The 26,513-nt window shown below is 50.7% G+C and overlaps 1 protein-coding gene across 6 annotated transcripts in view; it reads left to right on the plus strand.

Annotated features, from left to right (window-relative positions):
• Positions 1 to 26,513, plus strand: part of TTC7A (tetratricopeptide repeat domain 7A) — a 105,791-nt gene that overhangs the window by 3,209 nt on the left and 76,069 nt on the right. For 4 of the 6 annotated variants that reach the window (XM_045580712.1, XM_045580711.1, XM_045580713.1 and 1 more), the window contains exons 2-5: positions 6,316 to 6,479; positions 12,765 to 12,933; positions 14,479 to 14,571; positions 26,337 to 26,467. In XM_045580712.1, the coding sequence (XP_045436668.1) occupies positions 6,316 to 6,479; positions 12,765 to 12,933; positions 14,479 to 14,571; positions 26,337 to 26,467 (557 nt within the window). The remainder of the gene's footprint in view (positions 1 to 6,315; positions 6,480 to 12,764; positions 12,934 to 14,478; positions 14,572 to 26,336; positions 26,468 to 26,513) is intronic. The other 2 variants (XM_036435234.2, XM_036435230.2) reach the window with 2 other exon arrangements.

The raw sequence follows: 26,513 nt of genomic DNA on the forward strand, positions 1-26,513 counted from the left end.
ACATGAGCAAGGAAAGCAAGTGACTCCTAAAGCCCATGCATGGAGCTTTTTATTGGATTGTCTGTTATCTTGGTTCTCTCTCCTTGAGGTTCTTATTTTCTTTTCCCCCCTTAGGGAAGTCATTTTTCTTTTCTTTTTAGTTAATCCTCACCCAAGGATAGTTTCTTCATTGGTTTTCGTAGAAAGTGGAAGGGAGAATGAGAGAAACATTAACCTAGGTACATGCCCTTCACTGGAATTGAACCCAAGACCCTTCTGTCCATGGGCTGACGCTCTATCCACTGAGCCATACTGGCTAGGGCTCCATGGGGTTCTTGATCACTTGAGGGACTGAGAGACTGTTCTGTGAGTGTGTGGGAGGCGGGGGGAGTGTGTTGTTGGCACTGACTCCTCCTCTCCCCTCCTCCCGCAACTCAGGAGGGAGTTCCTTCAAGTCCCACCTGGCCTGTTGGATCTGACGGGTCAGTGACTGGAAGCGTTAACAGTTATATGACTTGGGAGAGGGGAAGAAGGTACTGAGGGGGAGCCAAGCCCCAGCTGAAACCCATTTTACAGGCTGAGGCCCTGAGGCCCTGCCGCATCTGTGGGGTTTCCCTCAGAAGCTAAAATCCCAAAGCATGGGTTTCACTGCAGAGGGCAGGAGGGGAGGGCCCCGCTGAGTTCTTGCTGGTCTGGTGGGAGGGAAGGACTAGGAGAAGCTCCCTCAGAAGGGCCCCTACGCCCTTTCCTGTCTGGGGAGGCCACTGCCCGCCACCCACCCAGGGGGAAGGTGGTTGCTCCTTTTTGTACATTTGCTTTCAAACTCACATCCGGTGTAGAGTTGATCAGGATGGAACAAAACCTCTGTGGTGGGGTTTGTTTGTGTAAAGACAAAGAGTCTGTCCAAGTGGTTAGCTAACGAGTGTTTCTTCAGATGAAGTTAGAAGGGGTGTCTGAGGCAGGTGGCCTCTCACTAGGGTCAGCCTCTTCCTTCTCTCTCAACGCTTGGAAGGTCCCCACCCGCTGCAGCCCTGTGAGGTGAGCAGCTGTGGAGACATCCCGGTGTGACCCAGTGAGGAGGGACCTGGTCTGAGCGCAGGGCTTGCTGGCTGAACCCAGGTTTCCAGACAACGAATTGGCAGGTTGTGGAGAGGGGAGCACTGTCCTGCAAATGTGGGTGCGGGGAGGAGGCGGGTGTCTTTGAAGTGGGTCTCTGTGACCTGGCACCCAGGAGAGGCTTGGAGAGTTTGGGAGCAGAGAGGATGCTAGCTGCCAGAGTCCTTCACAACGGGTGGGCAGTCAGGGTGGCCATTAGGTGGTGGCCTCATTTGAGTCTCTGTCAAGGGCAGGGGGCTGGGCTGGACTGCCTGAATCAGCACCCAGGTTCCCAGAGTCTGTCTCATTCTGTCAAGAAGGGGATGCCCCCAGCAGGGGAGGAGCTGGACCTCTTTGCCCAAACCGTGTAGGGAGTAGATTTTGGACAATACAGCGATAAAAAGCAATCTGTCCTGCCTTCAGAGAAGGACAGGAAAGCCTCCATCCATCCTCCTGGATTCTCGTTTAACAACTGAAAATCCAGAACTTTTCATTTTAAAATATCCTTCAGTTCCCTAGACTGGCCAGTTGAGGATAATAGGATGGAAAGAAAGGGGGGAAGGAAGAGAAAGAATGGTGCAGGGAGGAGAAGTGAGCAAGAAAAGGAAGTAAATTCCCAACACCTATGGAGTGTCTGCTAAACAAAGCAGAATAAGTGGGGGTGAAGAGGTGGGAAAATGGCTTTGGAGAAGGAGCTGAAGTGTTAATTTATAAAATAGTCTGGAATTTGCCAAAACCGATTTGGCTCAGTGGTAGAGCATCGGTCTGCGGACTGAAAGGTCCTGGGTTCGATTCCGGTCAAGGGCATGTACGTTGGTTGCGGCCACATCCCCGGTGGGGGTTGTGCAGGAGGCAGCTGGTCAATGTTTCTCTCTCATCGATGTTTCTGGCTCTCTATCTCTCTCCCTTCCTCTCTGTAAAAACATCAATAAAATACATTTTTAAAAAATTTTTAGAAAATAAAATAGGCTTGCCGGGACTGGTTTGGCTCAATGGATAGAGCGTCGGCTTGGGGACTGAGGGGTCCCGGGTTCGATTCTGGTCGGGGGCATGTACCTTGGTTGCGGGCATATCCCCAATAGAGGGTGTGCAAGAGGCAGCTGATCGTTGACTCTCTCATCGATGTTTCTAACTCTCTATCTCTCTCCTTTCCTCTCTGTATAAAAATCAATAAAAATATATTTTAAAACAAACAAACAAAAAAAACAGTTTAAAAAAAAATAAAATAGTCTTGAATTCGTATGTATATGACAGTGAGAATAATTCTTATCCCTGCCCTTGGAATTAGTAATAGTTTCTTTAAAAAAAAAAATGATTGTATTGATTTGAGAGAGAGAGAAAGGGAGAGGGAGAGAGAAACATCGATCAGTTTGCCTCCAGCCAGCCGAGCCACTGGCCAGGGCACTCTTCGTTTTGAACCTGTTGTGTGCAGCTCTTAGACTGTTCTTTATTTCTACAGGATCTATCTGAAGCTTTGCTCTGCATAGGATGCAAGGGAGACAGATTATCCTTTGGCTGTGCCATTTTATTGTTATGGGCTGTGGCCATGATACTATTGCCTATTTTCTTTTCTTTTCTTTTTTTAAATATATTTTATTGATTTTTACAGAGAGGAAGGGAGAGGGATAGAGAGCTAGAAACATCGATGAGAGAGAATCACCGATCAGCTGCCTCTTGCACACCCCCTACTGGGGATGTGCCTGAAACCAACATACATGCCCTTGACCGGAATCGAACCTGGAACCTTTCAGTCCCCAGGCCGACGCTCTATCCACTGAGCCAAACCGGTTTCGGCTACTATTGCCTATTTTCATTTTCATCTATACAGTGGGAATAGTATCTACCTTTTAGGGCCATGCTGATTAAATGATACTTTATAATAAAGTACCTGGCACTCAGTAGGCCCTCAACAAATATTAGTCTCCCTTACTCATTAAAAGGTGAAGGGATTGGCTAAAGAACATATACCGTGTTTCCCCGAAAATAAGACATCCTCCGAAAATAAGACCTAGCGCATGGAAGATAAGACATCCCCTGAAAATAAGACCTAGCAACTTTGGGAGAAAAAATTAACATAAGACACTGTCTTATTTTCGGGGAAACGGTATGCCCCCAGACAGTAGTGATGTGAGGGCCAAGGAGGGAGAGCCGGGGGCCGGGTAGAGGTGGACAAAGGGGGGTGGGAGGATGTGGGACATTGGCAATAGTGCCAACCATAAAACGTGTACATTTTTTAAAAAGGCGCTTTTGTGGTTTCGAGCAGTGCTTCTCAAATGATCTGTGAGGACCAGTTTTATGACTTTATGTACCCAATCTGATACTTTCATAAGATACACAAACGTTTACCCTCCCATTTTTTTTTTTATTATTCAGTTCAACAGATTCAAAATCCTTCTGTCACGTTATTGTCAACCTTTGTGAACGTGTACTCTAAATTTCTGCACTTAACCTCCAGGGACTGGGTCAAACACTCACAGACCTACCTGTTCTAGTCCAGGGACTATACTTTGAGCAACAAGTGTTCAGAGGGCACTCCCATAATTTTGAGGAGCGGGTGTGTGCCCTGGGGAGTATTTCAAGATTGAGGGTTGCCTGGAAGGAAGCTGGTTTCTCCAGGCCTGAAAGGAGCTGAGCCAGTGAACCGTGGAGAGCTCGGGGCTGGGCAGTGGGGTGGCAGAGGCGGGGCCAGGTGGCTGGATGGCTCCGCCCTGCACTGGTGGGGAGCCAGCAGTTGTAGAGCAGAGCAGGAGGAGGGCGGGGACCAGCCCAGGAGGCGGAGCCCTGGGAGGGGCGGAGCCCTGGGAGGGGCGGAGCCCTGGGAGGGGCGGAGCCCTGGGAGGGGCGGAGCCCTGCCAGGAACAGGTTCCTAACCCCACTCCTGGTTTCACAGAGGCAGAGCAGGTGAGGGAGAGCAGTTTGCCTAGAGGTGCCCCTTTCAGGCACCCACTGCTAAGCATCCCTTCACTCCTGGCCAAGATTTGGAAACAGTGCTCTCACCACTGAGAAAACTGGCTAGGGCTGGATTCTGCTTGCTTATCCATTTAGTTTGTAATTCATTCCTCCGTAATAGCACATACTGAGCTTCCTCATTCCTTTTTATAGCAGCGTGGTGTCCCTTTTTATGGATGTGCCATGCTTTAATCAGCCTCCTGTTGATGGACATACAGGTTTCCTCTAATTTTCTGCTATTACAAATTATGCTACAGGAATGACCTTATACGTAGGTTACTTTACACATTTGCAAGGACATCTGTAGGAGCAGAATTGCTGAGTCAGTGGCAATGTGCAAAAATAATTTTGATATATGTTGCTAAATTGCCCTTTCTGTTCTACCAGTGATGGATGATAGTTTCAACCAGGTACTTGTCTGGCCATTTCCTCCAAATCTTAATTTGAGAAATCAAGAGGTAGGTATAGCAAAGGATCCGCTAAAAGGCTATGGTGTCCCGACTGTTCTGTGGACCAGCATTCGCCAACTGGTGGTCCGTGGACCATTGGTGGTCTGTAGACTACCAGTGGTCCATGGGGTCCAAAAGGTTGGGGACCTCTGCTTTGAACTCTGGGCTTTTGGGATGTTCTCTGCATGGAATCTCCCTTATAGATGGAGAATCTTCTTCAGAGGCATGCAGTTAGGAACCAGTGGCTTTATTTTGTTATTCTTTTTTATTAAAAAACCAGAGGCCTGATGCATGAAGATTCGTGCAAGAATAAGCCTTCCTTCCCCTGGCTGCTGGCACCGCCTTTGCTCTGGCTGGAGCTGCCTTCTGAATCTTGCCTCTTGTTGTGTCAGTTTGCATATTCCCTCCTTATTGGCTGTGGGCGCCGCCATCTTTTGTTGCGGAGTTATGCTCAATTTGCATATTCTGGTGTGTTTTTTTTTTTGTTTTGTGTGTGTGTGTGTGTGTGTGTGTGTGTGTTTTATAGGATATATTTTTATTAATTTCAGCGAGAGGAAGGGAAATGGAGAGAGAGATAGAAACATCAATGATGAGAGAGAATCATGGATCGGCTGCCTCTGCATGCCCCCTTTTGGGGATCAAGCCTGCAACCTGGGCATGTACCCTGACCAGAAATTGAACCAAGACCTCCTGGTTCATAGGTTGACACTCAAGCTGTGAGTCCCACTGGCCAGGCTGGAACCAGTGGCTTTGAGTTATGACTAACTGAGGTGGGCCTAAGAGTGAGGAATTAGTGGCATCCCCAGGTAGGTCTGACAGTGATCCGTGGCGGGAGAAAGAGCTCTGTGAAGAGATAGGACCAAGCACACATTCCTGGACGCATTTTGGGTTGTCACGTAGCTCCCGGAGGCTTGTGGCTGCCTCCTGGGGCAGTGGTGAGGGTCCAGTTCACTCCGCAGCTATTTGCTGGGCACCTAGATGAGTAGTGGGCCTGATCCTCACCCAGTTGAAAGGGAAGGAAAATGAACCAGTCACATTAAGCACTATCGCTTGAGCCGTCATAAAAGTACACTTGACCTCTGGCCGTGCACACTGTAGCCCCGAATTCTCCTCTCACCCAAGTCACTTTTGCTGTCGGTAGCAGGAATATGGTGGTCACTAGACTGGAGTGTACAGTGTAGTGGGGGAGGCAGCAAATTACACCAAGCGCTATAAATTCACCTGCCCGGCGGTGAGGTCTGCAGATAAGCTGGCATATGTGAGAAAACCCCAGAAAGTGCCGATACCACACCTGTTCAAGGATTTGCCTTGCTTCCTACCTCAACTCTTCACTTGGTTGCTAGGTTCTTCTGGGGTCATGTTAAATAAAATGCCTTCAAGATGGAGAAAACCAAATGTGGTTCTATGGAAATTAGGAGCATGTGGAAATGCATTATTAAACTGTCTCATCATTTTCTCCTCTGGTCATCTGGGGAAATTCCTTCTTGGTTTAAGAACGTATTACCCACAATGGGTCACGGGTGTGACTTTGTGCCTCATTTTCAATTCTGAAGTTCTGGTAATTTGCCTCGAATCCTGGAAACTGCCTCCCCAACCACTAAACTATAGAAAATAAACTCAAAGGGATGGTTTATGGTGCTTTAATGGTAGAATGCCTGCTGGGGTGTGTGTGTGTGTGTGTGTGTGTGTGTGTGTGGCTCTTTAAGTCTGTGGAAACAGTGCCTTTATTGATTTTCTTGAACCTGGGAAATTTATGTGCTGGGATGGGGTGGTTGGGTCGCTACAGGGACAAGTCCCAGTCTCCACATGTGCCATGCTCAGGGATCACGGCCCTGTTTTTCAGATGACTTTGAAAAATTGCTCCTGGCCGAGTCCCTCCTGGAGCAGTGTTTGAAAGAGAACAATGCCAAGATAAAAGACTTCATCCCTTTGCTGGAGAAGAATGAGCCAAAGATGAATGAAGCCAAAAACTACCTGAGTAGTATCCTCAACCATGGGAAGCTGTCGGTATGTTGTCAGCCCTCCGAGTCTGGGACCACCTTTCCTCTCCTGCCTCCTACCTGCTCTCAACCTCCCGGAGTTATTCCATCACCTGGGCAGCATGTGTCCCTTAGGGTTGGCCTTGTGCTGTTCAGTACAGTAGCCACCCGCTACATATACACTTGAAATGTGGCTAATCCAAATTGAGACGTGCTATAAGTGTAAAACATTACGCTGGAGTTTGGAGACGTAGTGTAAAACAGCATTAATACTTTACACTGATTACATGTTCAAATGATAGGTTGAATTGAGTTGAATAAAATTATTAAAATTAATTTGACCCTTTCTAATGTGTCTAGAACATTTTATTAGAAAATTTAAGTCACACATATGGCTTAAATATATTTCTATTGGACAGTGCTTAGTTGACCTAGTATGTCCCTGGTCCTGTGTGCGCTGTGGGGGTCTCAAGAAATAGTGAGCCCAAGATCTAGTTGGAAACAGGCAAACATGCAGAGCTGGCTAGTGACGGAAGAGCTCAACAGCAATCCAGTTTAAGGCCAAGTGCATTTATTGAGCGCCTACTGTATGCAAGACACCGAGGAAAGTATAGTCACAGCTTTCTCTAGACCTGTAGATTGGGCATGATCTGGAAGCTGGTTATAAAATGCAAAAATCTGAATCAGAATCTGCATTTAAGAAGCTCTCTGTGTGATTATTGCACATTAACACTTGCAACTGTTCTAGATTAACAGAGCATCCTGAGCTATAGTAGAAGTATTGATATGTCATTAGAGACCCAAAGAAGATATAATCTTTCTAGAAATGTTCTAAAGTAATGTATTTATTAACCTAAGCATTTGATTACAACCTACTATGTGCAAGGCATTGTGTTATGTACTTTGAGAGCAATAAAGATGAGTTCAGCATGGACCCTGTCCTCCGGGAGGTTGCAGGTCTCCTGGGAAGATAATTCCTATCAGCACACTGTCCAGGGTGGACTCTGGCACAAGCCACAGGCATGTGTACATGTGCAGCCAAGTCCGAGGGGAACAGTCCTGGGGGTGAGGTAGGCGTCAACTCGGAGATGGTAATACTGCTAGAATTGGACCTGGGGAGGGCTGGGCCTTGAAGTGGGAGGGAGATGGATACACAGAGATAGGACAGAGCGACAGAGCATTCCAAGCTCAGGAAGCAGTGTGTAATCTAAGTGTTCCTCTTATAAGAGTTACATTAAAATGTGTCAATTAGGAAGAGTAAAAGGGAATGGTGGGTGATTAGTTTATAAAAGTACAGTGTGGGTCCGGAGAATGGGGACTGGAACAGGACTGGAACACCACACCAAGAAGCACCCTGCTTTTTCTGTAAGGAGTACTGGAAGTTTAAGGTTACCGCCTTTAGACTCATTACTGGGATGGGATTGTTGAGGCTCTGAGAGATTTTGTATTGAAATAAAATAGCTGCTTGACCCTGAGCATGTCCTCTGACCTCTTGGGCCCTCCAGTTCCCCTTCTACTAATCAAAAGGGTTGGACATGATTGGTGAGTCTCAAGCTCTTTTCACTAAGGCCTCTCTCAATTTTTTTCTTTCCAGTAGAAACCATTAAATATTTAAAAATTGTTTTAAAAACAAATAAGACTTTGGCTTCTTATAATAAATTCACTACATAAACAAGTAATTCGAATAATAAATAAAAGTCCTTGTTTGCCACCCCTCAAAACCCTACCCCATTCCCGTCCCCATAGTTGAGCACTGGCCATCGCTGGGCGTTTGTCCCACCCTCCTTTCTCTGTGTTTACAAACGCGTACACACATGTAAAGCTTTCTTTTCTTATTGGAGTCACAGGCTACATCTTTGAAAATTTGCTCTTTTGTACTGAGAACTTTCACTTGGAACTTTCTCCATGCCAATGCCTCTTCCTTTGTATTGGCCTAATAGTATACACATGTATTGTTGTGGAAAAACTGTTTTGTTTATTTTATGCCAGAGGCTCAGTGCACGGAATTCGTGCACTGGTGGGGAACAAATTGGCCCACTGTGGGAGCACCTCTCATCCCAGCCAGCCAAGTGGCACTCCCACTGTGGGAGCACACTGACCACTAGGGGGAAGCTCCTGTGTTGAGCGTCTGCCCCTTGGTGGTCCGTGCATGTGACTAGTCGACTGGTTGTTCTGGTCATGGCGCCTTCGATCGCTGGGCTTTTATTATATAGGATTGCAAATTTTACCATGCTTTATTCATCAAAGACATACAGAGTCACTGATAACTCTGAGAAATTCCCTGTTATCTAGGCCAAAGCCAAAAAAATTAACTTTGATCAGGCAAAATAAAACATTAAAAGTAGTTTCTGAGGTTCTCTATCTTACCCAAAGGCTGGAGTATGGCTGAGGAGGGGGTAATTTTTCCTGGAAGCAGATGAAATCCCAGGTGGATTCCTGTATAGTAACTGTGATGGATGAGGAGAGTGGAGAGGGCGGGTCCTGGGGCATCTCCTCAAGGTAGTTTGAAACCTACTCTTGGTGACCTGTAGGACCCTGCCCAGCTCAGTTCTGTGGAGGTCGGTGAAAACAACCATTTGTCCTAACTAGCTATCCACTGAGCACCAGGCATTGCACCATCTCCTGGGTGCCTCTGATGACCTTCTCAGTGGCATTTCCTAGTATCCCCATTTTCCAGGTGAAGAAAGGTTAGTCACTTAGCCAAGGACCATGGGAGCAGCTCTAGGACTTACACGCAGTCCTGTTTGTCTGCACCTCTCAAGTCCTCATGCTCTTTGCTACTTTTCATTCTACGTCCTGGAATGGAAATAAAACAATGACAGAGAGGCTCGTATTAATGTTAGTGATGATGGTGGCACTTTGGCTTTTACAGGTTCCATTTTGCCTCTGAGAAGCATTTCTTCATCTCTCCTCTCCTCTCACCTGGGTATTCACATGTGGTCGTTCTTCCCTTCTCATTGACAGAGACAATGAGGCACAAGACTAGGCGACAGGCCTGCTCCACAGCAGGGGGACTGTTCCCCAGACCGAGCGACTTCCTGTGTAGCCTCCTTCAAGTGAGCCCGGGCTCTGTGGTTCCCTGACTATTGGGTTGACAGGCCAACAACATTTCAAATTCAAATGCACAGGTCCCACAGAGGGTAGCCACCTTTCAAATCTGCCAAATATGGGTGATATTAAAAAAAAAAAAAAACAACACACAACAAAGCAAAACTATACCATATTCTATTACCATCATAACACCATAAGGCAAGACAAATATGCTTTCCGAATTAAGGGCAGCTTTTTATATTTATTTATTTATTTTTTTTTTAAATATATTTTTATTGATTTTTTACAGAGAGGAAGGGAGAGAGATATAGAGCTAGAAATGTCAACGAGAGAGAAACATCAACCAGCTGCCTCCTGCACACCCCCCACCGGGGATGTGCCCGCAACCAATGTACATGCCCTTGACCGGAATCGAACCCGGGACCCTTCAGTCCGCAGACCGACGCTCTACCACTGAGCCAAACCGGCCTCGGCAAGGGCAGCTTTTTAAATAGTATAAATTCATCTTTATGGCCCTTAATTTGTCCCCAGCTAGGTGGAAGCTTTGTTGTAAATTGTCATTGGTCCACCAGCAAGCATCTAGCGCCACCCTATCATCATGCCCTGAAACTTGTCCTTCGGAACTTAGCTACGCGCTTCCCCATTTACAGGATGATAATAATAATCACTCGTGCCCTGTACTTACCATGCTTCTTTCTAAAGAAAAGTTCAAAGCTCTTTTCTGGACTTTGCCCTATGAATGCTCTTGGCATTGCTGTGATGGGAGGTGAGGAGTGGTTGTTAGATCTGGCCCTCATGATGGGAGAACGAGGACGAGCAAGGAGGAAACATGCCTGTGGCTTGAAACCAATGCAGGGAGTAGCAGAGATGTTGCCCCTCTTGGAGGAACCCTGGGCTGCATGCCCCTGGGGAGGGGGGTAACGTCTGGCTCTAGCCCAGGGAGGGGGTGGCCTGCCCGGGAGACCAGCAGGTGCCCTTGAAAAATCCAGCCTTTGAGAGTTAATCAGTAGTCAGTGGGCCAGGCTTACGGGAGATGACGGGGCCCATTTGGTAGGGGCATTGTAGGAATTCAGCAGAAGGGAGCTCCCGGGGAGTCAGGGAGGCTTCTAGGAGGAGGTGAAGGCCTTTTCTGTGGAGGCTTCTAGGAGGAGGTGGGCCTGAGTAAGACCCCAAAGGATGGAGGAGGAGCTGGGCAGCTTGAGGGAAGGGGAGACTGTTCCAGATAGGGGGCCTGTGTGAGCAAAGGCAAAGGTAGAATGTGTATTTACAGAAACCAAAAAGGACCACGAGGAAGGAGAATTTGGCTGTGCCATGCTCCGTTCTTTCAGTTGGCTTCTGAGAGGGCAGTCGACGGTGGAGAGTGGTGGAAGCTTCCCTTGTGCTCTGTCACTCTGTCCCAGGGTCTGTCACTGTGCCCCAGAGTCTGTCACTCTGTCCCAGAGTTTGTCACTGTGCCCCAGAGTCCATCATTGTGCCCCAGAGTCAGTCACTGTGCTCCAGAGTCTGTCACTGTGCCCCAGGGTCTGTCACTGTGCCCCAGAGTCTGTCACTGTACCCCAGAGTCTGTCACTCTGTCCCAGAGTTTGTCACTGTGCCCCAGAGTCTGTCACTGTGCCCCAGAGTCTGTCACTCTGTCCCAGAGTCTGTCACTGTGCCCCAGAGTCTGTCACTGTGCCCCAGGGTCTGTCACTGAACCCCAGAGTCTGTCACTCTGTCCCAGAGTCTGTCACTGTGCCCCAGAATCTGTCACTGTGCCCCAGACTCTGTCACTCTGTCCCAGAGTCTGTTACTGTGCCCCAGAGTCTGTCACTGTACCCCAGAGTCTGTCACTCTGTCCCAGAGTCTGTCACTGTGCCCCAGAGTCTGTCACTGTGCCCCAGAGTCTGTCACTCTGTCCCAGAGTCTGTCACTGTGCCCCAGAGTCTGTCACTGTGCCCCAGAGTCAGTCACTGTGCCCCAAAGTCTGATCGCCCTGCAGGGAGTCAGGGGCAGCTCCTTCCTGCGGAGATAGGCTGGGTCGGGAACCAGCGCTACTTCTCCAGGGAGCTCTGTGGACAGAACCGACGCTGCTGGTGGGACAGTGCCTGCAGCCTGGCCAAAGGGGAGGTGGGCCTGCTGAGCATAGAAAGGAAGACAGCAGACTGGAGTAAGGAGCCCCAAAGGTGGGAGATCTTGAAGGCAGACCGGCCCATGTTGAAGGCCATGATTCTGGGGCAGAGCCAACGAGACCTCCTCCAGGCCTGAGAGTCCTTGTATGGGATGCAGACTTGGGCATAAGCAGCACTTGGAAAAGTGAAGCAGAGAGAACGGGTTTGAATTCAGGCATTTGATGGGGTTTATTTTTATTACCTGTTTCTGATAAGATGGGATGGTGGTCCGTCAGGCCTTCACTCTCCTCCTCCCTCTGTCCCACGCTGCTGATGTCGCCTTCTTCCCCACAAAGGTCCTGCTGTGGGGTGGGGGCTTCCGCTTGAGGCCTGTCACCTGCATGGTTCTCTCCAAGGCCTTCCGCCTAATTGTATATATTTGTGTATATTTATGCACCCCTACCCCAAATTATATCAGGCGCCCCAAAATGGGGCTGGTCCCTGGCTCCTCTCTTGCATTGAAAACAAGTGTTTGAACTCTTGAGTGCCAGCCTTTGCCACAGCCTCTGGGGGCGGCAGGAGAGAGAAGGTGGCCCAGTCTGCAGGCTGCCTGCAGTGGAGCAAGATGCATACAACACACACGTGAAACAGTCAGGGGACTCCTGAGAGAATTTCAATACGAATGTCAAGAATTTCAATAAGTAGCTGTTTGTCTCAGTGGATAGAGCGTCGGTCTGAGAACTGGAAGGTCCCAGGTTCGATTCCGGTCAAGGGCATGTACATTGGTTGTGGGCACATCCCCAATAGGGGACATGCAGGAGGCAGCTGTTCGATGTTTCTCTCTCATCGATGTTTCTAGCTATTTCTCTCCCTTCCTCTCTGTAAAAAATCAATAAAATATATTTTTAAAGAAGAAGAAGAAGAAGAAGAACAAGAGGAGGAGGAGGAGGAGGAAGAATTATTTCAATAAGTAGGCCATGAACTGCAGGTGTGGAGAGAAGGGAGCCCAGGGCATGTGCTTGAAGATCAAGAAAGGCTTCCTGCAGGAGGTCTCTGAGCAGGGTCTTGGGCAGATTGTCACGGCTCCAGTGAGAGCGTGCTCCTCCTTCCTGTTGGGGTGGGTGAGGCAGGGACTTTGGGCCGGGAGCCTGCTCATGTGGTCCTTGTCCTTCCAGCCGAGGTACATGTGTGAGGCCATGCTGATCCTGGGCAAGCTGCATTATGTGGAGGGCTCCTACCGGGACGCCATCAGCATGTACGCGCGGGCCGGGATCGATGACATGTCCATGGAGAACAAGCCCCTGTATCAGATGCGGCTGCTGGCGGAGGCCTTTGTCATCAAAGGTAGGTGTGGGCCCCGCGGGGACTCCCCACTCATGCCCTGCTCGTCACACTCAGCTTCCCTGGTGCCAGGAGCAGGCGGTTGCTGTAGGGCAGCAGATGCTGGGTTGAGGGTGAGCCTGCCAAGGCTGATGTCCAAGATACGTCACCTCTGGGTAGTGCCCAACCTGCTAGGTGGACACCAGCAGGGCATGCTGGCTAACGGCAGGCAACAGGCTGAATGTTAGAAGACTCAGGTTCCCACCCAGGCTCTGTCGACAACTAGCTACCCACTGTATGCCTTTGCGCAAATCCCCTCGTCCCCTTTCTTGGCCGCAGCTGACTGATCTGTAAGGCAGGGCTGTAATGCCTGCCCTCGCAGGGTGACTGTGACCGAGAGGAATTGGTTGTGTGACCAGGTTGAGAAAGGCTTAAAAACGTGACATCCCATTGTCAGGCTGGTGCTGGTGGCTGGCAATGCATACCAATTGGGTGCTTGATGGTACAGAGCAGCCTGTCCCTGCTCAGGTGTTGGTTGTGCACCTGGCGTGAGTGGTCCGGGGCGGGGAGGTGGTGGCAGGACCCAGGGGTGGGCAGGTCAGAACCAGTTCCTAGGGTGAGGGGTGCTCTGGTGGAGACCACGACACCCAGGGTCAGTGATGTAGGAATTTTACGATAGAGGGGGCTGTGAATGGCCCATCTAGGGTAATAGTGCCTTTGAACGGACCCCGAGGTGTTTCATGTTAGTGGAAGTCCCTTCACCACCACCCCACCCCACCCCAAATTTTGTGCTTCAGGCTCCTCCTTTTCGGGATGCAGAAGCGCTGGGATCACAGAGCCTGAGGCATGGGCCCTCTGCCCGGGAATCTTGAATGCATGATCCTCTCCCTATTTCAGCACCAACCAATCCCCAGAGAAAAGTCTAGAAATTTCTGTGGCCCTGTGGGGATTTGGTGTCCGGCATTGGCAGACTGTATGTTACCCACTTTCCAACGTAGAGAGGGACCTTCTCTCCATCTTACCTATGGGGAAACTGAGGCCCAGAGAAACTCTGTGCCTGGTTCCACGTTGCCCAGAAGTGTGAGGTGGAGCCAGGACAGGAACCTCCACTCTCTGATGTCGGCCTTGGAATATGAGTCCCCACCCCCATTCCTCCGTCCCCCTTGGGTCCTGGGGCATTGGCTGTGATGTCTGTGCAGGGCCTAGCCTCCTGGTCCCTGGCTGATGGGGCTTCCTGATGGCTGTCGTCCACTGCTGGGGCCCGGACCCCTTTCCCTGAGGAGAGACTGTTCCCGCCACCCCAGGAAATCTGCCGAGAACGTCACCCCGGACAGTCCCAGCACCCGCCTGCAGAGGGCAGGTGCCCCTCTGGGCGGTCCAGTCTGTGGGCTTTTCCTCCCTTTGCTCTCTCGTTCCCTTCTCTGGGCCCCGGCACAGGCCAGTCTCGGGGGGGTTGATCTTCATTTGGCGTTTGGGTCCGTTGGGCCTCTTGGAAACCACTCCCGCCACAGACTTCCCGAACCTAACACCTCTCCTTGGGGGTCCTCTCCAGCACTTTTTTTCCTGTAGAACTGGCTCGGTGCCTACTGCTCCCTGTCTCCTGCTCTGTACTCTTTCCAGCACGCCTCCAGCTTCTTGGTGGTCAGAGGTCCTGCAGGGGAGGTAAGGAACCGGGCACCGAGGCGTGGACTGCTCGGTCGTGGGCTGTGCCGGCTCCCCGCCCCTCACTGACTGCACGCGGCATCCCCCTTGCCTGCATCCTCTCTGCCTGTCCTCCCTGTCCTGTTGCAGTGACTGTGCCTGCGGCTTGGCATGCTGAGGTTCACCTGGCCCTGCGTGTGCTTGACTGAGACCATGCACGTGGCCTCCAGACTATGCATGATGTTGATTTCCCTACGTTTGGGGGGTACCCAGTGGGTTTCCCCATGCACAGAATAGGGGATGGGGATGCCCGGCCACTGGTCCTAACTCCACTTATGAGCAAGAGGGTGTTTTATTCGGTTTGGGCTGCCAAAACAAAATGCTATAGACTGGTGGCTTAAGCAAAAGTAATTTATTTCTCATGGTTCTGGAGGCTGGGAAGTTCAGCTCTCACAGGGGGAAGTACAATTGGCAAGAAGCTGGATGAGCAAGTGCTTACCAGACGTACCGAGAAGAACAGTTAAGGTCCCTTCCCTTGAGGGAGGCAGGCAGGTGAGCAAAGCCCGCAGCTGGTGTGCCCTGGCTCTAGGAAACAGCTGCTCAGGGGGAGGGGCTAAGCCTGCAGAGGCAGAACTGGTGAGTCATGAGCTACCTGGTGCCACTATTTCCTGCCCAGTCTCTGCACCACAGGCCATGGTGTCCGTGGAATCTGCTGTTGGAAACACCAGGACACACAAACACCCCCGAGGTGGCCCATCTGTAGCCTATTACCAGGGCCTGCTAGGGCGGGACAGTGGGCCTGCTGCCTGGCTGTGGTGCTGTGGCCACATGAGTGCCCCAGTTCCATTCAGTGACACCCAAGAGGGGCATTTGTGAAATCCCCTTGGGGCTTCTGCTCCTCAGCAGCCCACTTCCAAACTGGCTGTCACACCTGGGATAGCCTTTTGAGTTGAGTGGTCTGAGGCCGCATTTGCCAGGTTTGGGGTCTGTCTGTCTCTGCCCCCTCCTGGAACTCCCTAGTAATAAGCCTGTGGGCATTTGGCATTAGATCACCTTCATGGATGAGAAACTAGAGACAAAGATTGTGTTGATTCAGGGTCCTTAGATCTAGATCCACACCTAGAAGTATGATATGTCTCTTAAAGCAGCAGACCTTAGGCTCCTCTCAGCACCCCCGGCCCTCAGTTCAGTGGGTAAGCCATGGGCGAGGCTGGGGTACACACGCTCCTTGCCCCCAAGCAGCATCTGGTTGCCTAGCAGCAGGTGAGAGCCATGGCAGAGGTGACGTCCTGGGATGTCGGGCCTTCCCCCGCCCAGCCCTCGGTCCTCACAGGGGCTGGTCTTCCTGCCTCCTCCTCTACCTTCAGCAGGAGCAGAGAACGTCCAGCCCTGATGTTCTCACTTGACCCTCAGCCACTTTGAATTGTCCACAGGGAAGAGGGATCCTTAGCCAAGCTGTGTCATTCAGGGGATACCAGAAGTAAATTTTGCCCCCTCTTGTGGGCCCTACTCTGAGCAGCCCAAAAAGTATCCACCATAGGCTTATATTCTGGAATGTTCCACCACATGCCCTAAAGTTCCAGCCTCCGTAGCCCAAGGTCTCGACTCAAGACAGAATAGGCTGAATTTTAACAGCTGTTGCTATGTATCTCGAATTCCAGTTTCTTAGCTGGAAGGCGTCAGACTTCATTCCCGTACGTGACCTCTACTCTGCCAGTCCTGTACTTCAGGGATTGTCCTCGCTGACATCACACTTGTGGGATCAGTTTCCTTCTAGCCAGACTTACGGTTATAATGACAAAAACGCAACTCCCACTATCTGGAAAAGCAACAACCAAAAGGGGGAGAGACTAGAAACGTGTAGGCTCATGCCACTATGAAGTTGTTGGGATGGGTGGCATCAGGCGCAGCTGGATCCAGAAGCCCCGTGTGTTGAGGTCTCTCTCAGCATCTCCAGGTTTGCATGGTCCTGCAACACGGCACTCACACCCCGAGAAAGAGTGCCTCGGGGTCGTTCCCATCAACCTGGCTGGGTCTCATGGCCACTGGGACCGGTGACAGTGACCAGCACCTAGGGAGCCGGGTTGGTGCAGGCGTGGGATTTCCCCACCTGAATGCTGTGGACCGAGCTGGAGGGATGGCTCCCTGTGGGAAAATCAAGGTGCTGTTATTAGAATAGGTGAAAGGTTCCAAGGGCAGAGCCTCAGAGCTGAGGCAGCACTGACTCACCTCAGGTTGCACCAGTAGTAACCGGGCCAGAATGTGACTTGGCTCTCTCTGGCTTTTGGGCTCGTCCAGTGAGTACTGGTTTGATTGGGCCACTGTGTTCCAGATTGGGGAGCGAGAGAGACCCACCTGGTGTGGGGAGGAACCACCTGCAGAGGCGTGAGAGCAGTGCCCTCCAGGTTGAGTCCAAAGGGAAATGGAGGCAACTTGTTTAAAGGTGGGGTGTAATCACACCTTCTTGGAGCTAAGAGGGGTGCATGTCGGAGGTAGTGGGTATCTCTCTATGCTGGTGTTCTAGAACGTCGCCCAGGTAGCTTCACCATGACTGGAGTGGCTTACAATCAGGCCTACCTGTTGGTCAGCGCTGTGTCTGGTCTGTCTGGAGCAGAGGGTTCTGGACCCCAGACTCTAGGACAAGGGTTCTGTGATTCAGGGTGACACGCTGCCCTCTTTTCTGCTGGTCCAAGCCCCAAGGTATTCCCAGCTTTGATGGACATGCGGGATGCTTCAGATCCTGTACTTTTGACATCTCAAACCTTTCCCGTTCATCCCCCAAAAGCCCCAGTGGCACCTCTGAGAGGCCTGTTCCATGGTGAAAGGCTTCCTTTTCCTCACATCTTCCTGTGCCTCTTCCATCTCTAGCACCAACTCGGTGAGGTAGGGATGTGCGGAATGACCCTCTTCCCTGAGTGTAATTTGGGGCTGGCTGTGGCCCCCCCCTGAGATGTAGGCCCCTTGAAAACCAATGTGTCCTGTGTTTCATCCTAGCCAACCCCTCTGTCTCATAGCCCTGCATCAGGGAGGCCACAGTTCATGCTTTGGGCAGGTTTGGCTGCTGGCTGACCAGCCAACGATTGGCCTGGCTGTGGAGAAAAATGGCCCCATTCACCCAAAATGCTGGAGCGAGGTGCTAAATCGTGAAGGTGCTATGAAAGTAAAAATGTAAAAAATACTAAGCAGCCATGAAAATTGTGATTTGCTGTGCTGACCCAGCACAGCCAAGGGTTCGGCAAGCCTGAGGGGGGCCGGTAAAGGATGAAGAAAAGACAGACAAAGAGAATAAGCTGGGTCTAGGTGGATCTTCCTTACCTTGCTGAGACCACATAACAGATCCACAGGGTGAGCTGAGCCTTTATTTAATAGTCAGAGGTAAACAAGGTAGTGGTCACCATAGTTACAATGTTCATATGAGTTTCACTTGTTTTGGCAGCACTTGCTGCACCTCCCACAGCCATTAGCTACCCAGGAAGGATCTAGGGAGCGTCATAAGGTCAAGCTTAATTATGCTAAGAGGGCTGTGCCCTCTAAGCTGCGACTTGTTTGCTGGCTTTGCCTGCTGGTCAGTCCGAGGCTTAGCCCTGTACCACTCCCTACAATTTGCAAATTCTCTTCTCGCCCTGCAAGATTTGTTTCTATTCTCTTTTAGTCAGTACATCCCCAGCTATTCTGCTCTCACCTGAGATTTTTGTGGCTTATTAAAAATTTTAAAGAGAAAAGAGAGAGCACCAGATGTCCCCTAGGGCAGATTATGGTGACATATTTGATTCTGTTGTGTGTTTGTTTTTCTATAGTGCTGGAATGGCAGGAATTAGCTGTTTATTTTGGTTTCCTTCTCAGAGGGGCGTGGGCTGTTTGCGCTGCGGGGAAGGAGGTCAGCACTTTTGGTTCTGTAGCCCTGGCTCCAGACTGCGGTCCACGGAGTGGGAGCCTAGCCTCCCGGAGAGAGAGGCGTGAGCAGGCGGCTATTGGGGCATCTCAGAAGGAGGCGGGTGCCTGAACTGTGTGCACACCAAGCCTTCGTTGAGTGTCTTTCTGGGCTGCAGGATACAAAACAGGTCAACACGGCAGACAGGCTCCCAGGAGGGGACACCCTGGGGCTGGATGGAGAAGTCAATGTGCTCGCCCCACACCTTCTGCTGGCAGCCCTTTCCTCATTGTGGGAGGCTACCCCTGAGAGTAGTCGGTGGGGGTGTGGAATGAGAGCAGGGCTTTGAGGGGTGCAATTGAGAAATCAGCTTCAACGCTGGGGTGTTGATCTGTGAGTGCCTTGTGCGGGGCCTGAATGAGGTTGGTTGACCTATTTGGAAATGTCTTTTGTGTGAAGTGTATCTTTGGGCATGTGGAGGTATTATTGATATGAGAAAATGCTAAGTAACTGATTTACTATCTAAAAAGGGATTTACTATCGGGGAAAGGGAGGGAGGAAAAGACTGAACATAAACTGTGCACCTGTGGATGAGGACAATGGGGGAGGGGAAGGGGGCGGAGGGTGGGGTGGGAACCTGGTGGAGGGGGGAAGAAATGAGGAACCTTTGTAATAATATGAACAATAAAGATTGATTTAAAAATAAATAAATAAATAAATAAATAAATAAATAAATAAATAAATGAGAAAAAAAAGAAGAAAAAAAGAGAAATCAGCTTCAACACTAGGGTTGTCACTAACTCAGCCGCCGGCTACACCATTGGCTACACCTGGGCTGGCCAGCAGCCTGCAATTTGGAACCTCTGACTAATGTGAGGGTAAGGAAAGACCTGGAATGTGGGTCAAACGAGCAGACAGAATTGAAGCCAGAGACCTGGATCTAGTCTGGACTCTGCCACTTTTAGCTGCGTCATGGTGGTGGAAGGAATCTCTTTGCCCCGAATTTGATTGTTCCTGTGTCGTTCTAGGGAAGAGCTAGCCCCTACCTGAGAGGTCATTGTGAGCATCGCTCGAAAAGGTTTTCTGGCAGCATAGGTGCTGCTCGCTATAATGCCATCTACTCGAATTTTCACAGCGCCCCAGGCCCGTGGTCGGCAAACTGGGGCTCGAAAACCAAGTGCTGCTCTTTGGCCCCCTGAGTGTGGCTCTTCCACAAAATACCATGGCCCGGGCGAGTCTATTTTGAAGAAGTGGCGTTAGAAGAAGTTTAAGTTTAAAAAATTGGGCTCTCAAAAGAAATTTCAATCGTCGTTCTGTTGATATTTGGCTCTGCTGACTAATGAGTTTGCCGACCACTGCCCTCGGAGGTAGGCATTGCTAATATGTAATCCCATTCTGTGTTTGGGGAAACTTGGATCTCTGTAAACATTTTGAGATCTATCCTTTCATTGTTTTTCCAGGTTTTATTTTTTTTGTTTTTTGTTTTTTTTAAAATATATTTTATTGATTTTTCACAGAGAAGAGAGAGGGATAGAGAATTAGAAACATCGATGAGAGAGAATCATCCATCGATCAGCCGCCTCTTGCACGCCCCCTACTGGGGATGTGCCCGCAACCAAGGCACATGCCCTTGACCAGAATCGAACCCGGGACCCTTCAGTCCGCAGGCCGACGCTCTATCCACTGAGCCAAACCGGTCCCGGCTGTTTTCCAGTTTTTTACTACTGGTTTATATGTGTGTGTTTTTAAACAAAAATAAGTTTATAAATCATATCTTAATATATTCTTATTGATTTCAGAGAGGAAGTGAGAAAGATAGAAACATCAATGATGAGAACAATCACTCAGCGGCCTCCTGCACGCCCCCTACTGGGGAGTCGAGCCTGCAACCTGGGCATGTGCTCTAACTGGAACCGAACCGTGACCTCCTGGTTCATGGGTTGATGCTCAACCACTGAGCCACACCAGCCAGACATATTTTTTAAAGTTAATATTTTTATGAAACAGTTTTCAGTACACATCGACATCACTCCTTAATGTGGCTGCCTAGCAAGCATTTCAGTGTACGGATCTTTTGCAGCTTAGCAAACTTATTCCATTATTGATACTATAGGTTAAACCCCCCCCCCTTTTTTTTTTTTTGTTCACCGATGGACACCTGGCTTGCTTTCACCTTTTGGCTGTTATGAATGATGCTGCTATGAATATGGGTGTGCAAATGTCTCTCCTGGACCTTCCTTTCGATTTTGGAAGGTATAAATACCCAGGAGTGGAGTTGCCAAATCATACGGTAATTCCATTTTTTAATTTTTTGAGGAACTACAGGGCTGTTTTTTCTGAACCATTTCACATCCCCTCAGGTGCCCACGTTTGTGTGTGATTTATGAGGGTTCTTCCCTACCTGACCTCAAGGCTTCCTCCCTCGGGGCTGAAGCAGCGGCTTGCATTTCTTCCTCTCCCCACCCCAGCTCAGGATCCCCACACTCACCTCGCCCTCTGAGGGTGCCCTATGCTGCTGGCTCTGCTGGGTGGGCGAGAGGGCGGGGGCCCACCCGTGTGGAAAGTTCTAGGCAGAGGAAGCATTGTGCTCTCCACCTCTGCCCCCAGGGTGGGGCTTCTTGGAAGGGCAGCTGTCTGGGATGTGATGAGTCACCCCAGGCTGGAGAGGCTGCCGCCAGCCTGGGTGCTGAGCCCAGGGCTGTACCAGCATCAGCCTGCATCCAAACCGAAAGCTAACGAAAAGAGCAAGCGCTCCTCTCCACCAGGGCCCGCCCTTGGCTGGTGGAGCTGGGTGTTTTCACAGAGGCCCTCGGCCAGTGGGAATCAGGAGGTAGTGCCTGGCACTTCTGGCCCTGGCTTCCTATCTGATTGACAAGCCCCCGGGATCCTCCCAGGGCCTGGTGGCGCTGGAGCGGCCCACCTCCATCTGCATCTGGTGTTGGAGTCCGGCCACGTGGGCAGAAGCGCCCAAAGGCAGAGGGTGAAGGGGAACCCACAAGCCGGAGTCCCCAGCACATTTTTTTCTATCCGATGTTTGTGGGCAGGAAAATGCACCTTTCATGAGTCAAAGAGCAAATAGAAGGTAAAGAAGCCTCTTTTTATGGGTGGTACGGGTGATCCTGTTTGGGAAAAGCCGTTGCCAGCCCCAGGAAGCTTCTGTCCCGAGCATGTTGGAAATTATTTCCCGGAGACCACCTCAGTGACTGCGCCCTGCTGCTCTCATCCTTCGGTTCCCCGGACTCACAGCTGCTTCCTTAGGAAAGGCGTGCACCCATTAATTTTAGGTAAATCATTATACAGATCTTAAGTGTATAATGTGATGAGTTGGACAAGTGTAAATACCCATGTAACCAACACCCCAACAAGGACAAAGGCTGTTTCCATCACCCCACAAAGTTCCTCGCCTTTTCCCAGTTGGTCCTCTCCTCACCCCAGGCAGTGATTGGTTGATTTCTATTAATGTAGATTAATTTTTCCCCTTTTTTGAGTATTATTTAACTGAACTAATACAGCATGTACCTTTTGATCTGGCTCCTTCTGCACAGTATAATCTCTGAGAGATTCGTCACGTATGTATATCAGGAGTTTGCCTTTTTGTTTGTTTCTGAGTAGCATTCCATTGTAAAAACAATGGTTTGAACAACATAGAATGATGAACAAAAACAGACTCAGAGAAAGAGAGGCACTGAACAGACTTTCAAACCTCAGAGGGAAAATAGGGGAGGGTGGGGGTAAAGGGGAAGAGATCAACCAAAGGACTTGTGTGCATGCATATGGGCCTGGCCAGTGGCCATGGACAATGCGGGGTGGGGGCATATGTAGGGAGGGGCTTGGGATGGGATTGGGGGGATGAGGACAATTATGTGATACCATAATCAATAAAAAAATGGAGGGGGGATAAATAAATAAATAAAATGCCACACACACACACACACACACACACACAAGCTAGTTTTGGAATGGAGAGGGAGAAACCCACTGGGCTCTACACTCGGCATGAGTGTGTGTGTTTGTTCACCTACGCTCCCACCCACTCCCTCAGTGCCAGGTGCTGCTCTCCCTGGGTGCAAAGATCAGTCAGAAGTGGGCAGGGAGGACAGCAACCAGGTAGGATAAAGGCGCACGCAAGGAGATGCAGCTGAAATATCCTGCTGGCTTGAGGTTGGGAGGCCGAAGACGGTTTCGGAGAGGAGGAATGCCGTGAGCATTCCAGGACAATAGGGTTCAGAATTCTCGGAGAATTGGGAGCAGGAGGAAAAATGAAGCACAGGAGACCCCACAGACAGATGTTACAAAATTCACTGCTTTGCAGCGACCCCTCAACTGCAGGCCTGGGACCAGCAGCCTGAACCTGCCAGGCCGCTGGCATCGTCTGAACCAGTTCAGGGCCCAGAGCAGGGGCAGGAGGGAACTAGCCAGCAGCACATCGGGCCGGGGGACAGGGCGGCTGTGTTAAAACAGGTCTATGCTGCCTTCTGGCACTGGCGGTGTCCTCCTGCCAAATGCAGTTGGTCTCCTGGGCTAGGTCTGGGAACAGCTTGTGTGTTTGCCCCACCTTCCTGCTGGGCAGACAGGCCACATGACTGAGGAGCAGGGGCTGGGCCAGCAGGGGCAGTGGGACGCCTTCTGCCTTCTTTCTGTGGCTCCTCCCCTGCTCCCTCTATTTCTCCTCCCCCTTTAGTCCTCTCCAGTGAGGAGCTGAAATGGCTGAGTCTTTGGCAGGAAGCAGTTGACACTCAGGGACACAAGTCACTGAGTTTTTGTGTTGACAAGGGCCTTCACGTCCTGTGCCCGCCTCCCCCTAGGCCAGGGCAGCCTGACCTTCAGGCCTGCTTACACCCAGCCAGGCAGAGGGCAGGGTCACGGGATCCATAGAGTTGGGCTATAGCCAAGAAAACAATAATAATTCCTCACCTGGTGATGGCAGAGCACTTTGTACTTTGTCAGACACGATCGGGCTTGCTGTTTTCTTCAGCCAGCCAGTGCTTGCCAAGCACCTACTGTGTGCCAGGTTGTGGAAGGGTGAATGTGGTAAGATCGATAGCTTTAAGGAGCCTGTAGGCTGGCTGGGCAAATGTGTGAACAGATACATGTAAGAAATGGTGGGGCAGCCGAAACCTGTTTGGCTCGATGGATAGAGCATCGGCCTGCAGACTCAAGGGCCCCAGGTTCAATTCCAGTCAAGGGCATGTGCATTGGCTGTGGGCACATCCCCAGTAGGAGGTGTGCAGGAGGCAGCTGGTCGATGTTTCTCTCTCACTGATGTTTCTAACTCTCTATCTCTCTCTCCTTTCCTCTCTGTGAAAGATCAATAAAATATATTTTTTTAAAAAGAAAAGAAAAGAAATGGTGGGGCAAGTATGTGTCAAGTACAGACCGAGGTCCAAGAAGGAAATGGTTGATTATACCAGGTATGTTGGGAGGAGCTTCATAGAGGGGACTCAGCGGGGCAGAAGGGGAGAGGTAATTTGGGGTGGATTGGGGGGTGCATTCTAGGCAGAGGGAGCAACTTGAGCAGGGTCAGCAGCTGGGTGCAGGAGTCTGGATGTGGGTGAGGCAGTTATGGTGGATGAGACAGCTCAGGCTGCTCTAACAGGTACCACAGGCTTATATGCCACAGACATTTACTTCTCACCGTTCTGGAGGCTGGAAGTCCGAGATCAGTGCACCAGCAATGTCGGGTTGTGGTGAGAGCCCTCTTTCAGGTTGTAGGCTGCCAACTTTCACGGTTTGCCCACGTGGTGGAAGGAGGGAGGGGACCCTCTGGGGCCTTTTTTTTTTTTTATAAGGGCCCTATCCCATTAGTGAGGGGTTCACCTTCAGACCTAATCACCTAATCCAAAGACCCCACTCCCAACACCATCAGCATATGGGTTTGGGGGGTGGGGGGAGACATAATACCTGCTCTACAGAACACGGCCAGAGGCAAGGCTGGAGAGGTGGCAGGGATGGACCTCAGAGGGCCCGGAAAGCGTTAGGAGGTTGGACTTGAGTCTGTAGCAGTGGGCACTCCTGGAGGGCTGAAAGTCAACCTGGCAGGATCGCCCTGGGAGCCATGTGCGGGATAGATGAGAGGGAGGCTGGAGGCAGGGAGGCCAGCTAGGAGGCTGATGTGGCATCCTCTTGAGAGGTGGGTAGTCAGGGAAGGGAGGGGAGGACATGGTTATCAGTCAGACGGGGTGGGGGGAAGGGATTAGAGCAGGAGAGAGCTGAGGGTTCTGTTCTTACAGTTCCTTCGGTCAGTCTACCTTGAGCACCCAGCACATGCCATGTCCTGTGAGGGGCACAAAGATGAGAGAGACTGGGCTCTGCCACTGGGAACCGGCAGTCTGGGACAGCCCCCTCCAGTCGGGTCTGTGCGAGTTGCAAGTGACAAAAACACAATTTAAAGTGACTTTGACTCAAAAAGAGGTTGTGGGGAGGGAGGTTTATAAATTTCGAGGGTAGAGTTTCAAGCAAGGTGCTCAAATAGTGTCCTGAAGAACCAGCTCTTTACCATTATATCTCACCTTTACTCTTGTAAGGGCATCATTGATTTTCTTTCATGTCTAAGTTTATTCAATCTTTCCTGTCTTAAAAAAATGGACACAGATATAATTGTTTTCCCTTACCACAGTCACTTCTAGTAAGTACAGCAGTGCTTTCCCTTCTTGGCTTCTTAGATTTTTTTGTTTTGAGATTTTTGGATTTTTTGTTTTGTTTTGCTGCAGCACTCTGCTTTCATTTTAATTTTAAAAAGGGTTTAATTGTGGCAAAGAACACATAACATGAAATTTACCACCGCCCTGGCCAGTGTGGCTCCGTTGGTTGGGTGTCATCCGGTGTATCAAAAGGTCGAAGGTTCGATTCCCAGTCAGGGCACATGCCCTCGTTTCGGGCTCAATCCCCTGGTAGCTGGCATGCAGGAGGCAGTTGATGGATATTTCTCTCTTTCTCCCTCTCCCTTTCTCTCTCTCTAAAAATCAATAAACTAAAAACAACAACAGGAACATATTAACCGTTGTTCAGTGTGCAGTTCAGCCGTGTTCACTGCATTCACATTGAATTACAGGCAGGCTGTGTAGGCAGGCTCTCCCCGGCATTTCCCGGCTGACCTCTTCCCAGCTCACCAAGTCAATGGAGAGAGAGACTTTCCCAGGATCGGTTCTTTCTTGGCTCAGACTGGGCCGCGCGCTCCTCCTTAGCCACTGACGGTGGCCCTGAGGGTGGGTCAGCCGGCGTATGAGCTGCCCTGGAGGAGGAGTGGGGTCATCACCCTTGAACCACGCAGGCTGAGGCTGTGGGAGGGGTGCTCAAAGGGGAAGCGAGGTGCCGCTGTTGAAAGAATGGGAAGTGGAGGCACAACCAGCAGATGTGCATCGACTCTCGGCCCATAAGACCTGGGTGCAGATCACTTAGGCGAGATAGAAACTGGCTCCACGGGAGAGGGGCGTGTAAAATGCTGCGTAACTCGAGCATCCGCGTGTGCTGGGGATTGTGGATGTCCAAAGAGAACCACATTCATCCACATGGAGCTCCCAGCTCCTAGGGGAGAGGAGCTGGCATAAATAACCACCCTACAACGCAGGCTGCCTCGGGGTGTGGATGTTTTCTCCCAGTAACCGGAAGGAGGGTCGGGAATGGTTCCTGGAGAGGCTGGTCTGGAAGCATAGGTAGGAGTAGGAGGTGGGGGTGTCACAGTGTGGTTCCCCATGAGGGGCATGGGTGCCTGCTGTCTGCCCACCGCTTGATCCCAGCTGCTGCTAATACCACCATTGCTTAGCCCCCCTCTTCCCCTCCTCGGACCTCCGCCCCCGCTGGCTGCTCCAGAGCCTAGGTCTCCTCGGTGGAGCCCACCCTGGGCCCCGTGGGAAGGACCTGGAGTCCGGGGGAGCCCTGAGCGGGGCAGGTTTGAGGTACTCTCCTCCTCCCGCAGGCCTCTCCCTGGAACGCCTCCCCAACTCCATCGCCTCGCGCCACCGCATGACTGAGAGGGAGGAGGAAGTGATCACCTGCTTCGAGAGGGCCTCCTGGATCGCCCAGGTGTTCCTGCAGGAACTGGAGAAGGTGAGCCGGGAATTCCAGCACCGGGGTCATAGCCGCTCCTCTGTGG

Source organism: Pipistrellus kuhlii, unplaced genomic scaffold, assembly GCF_014108245.1.
Source record: "Pipistrellus kuhlii isolate mPipKuh1 unplaced genomic scaffold, mPipKuh1.p scaffold_m20_p_13, whole genome shotgun sequence".
Classification (NCBI taxonomy): Eukaryota; Metazoa; Chordata; class Mammalia; order Chiroptera; family Vespertilionidae; genus Pipistrellus; species Pipistrellus kuhlii.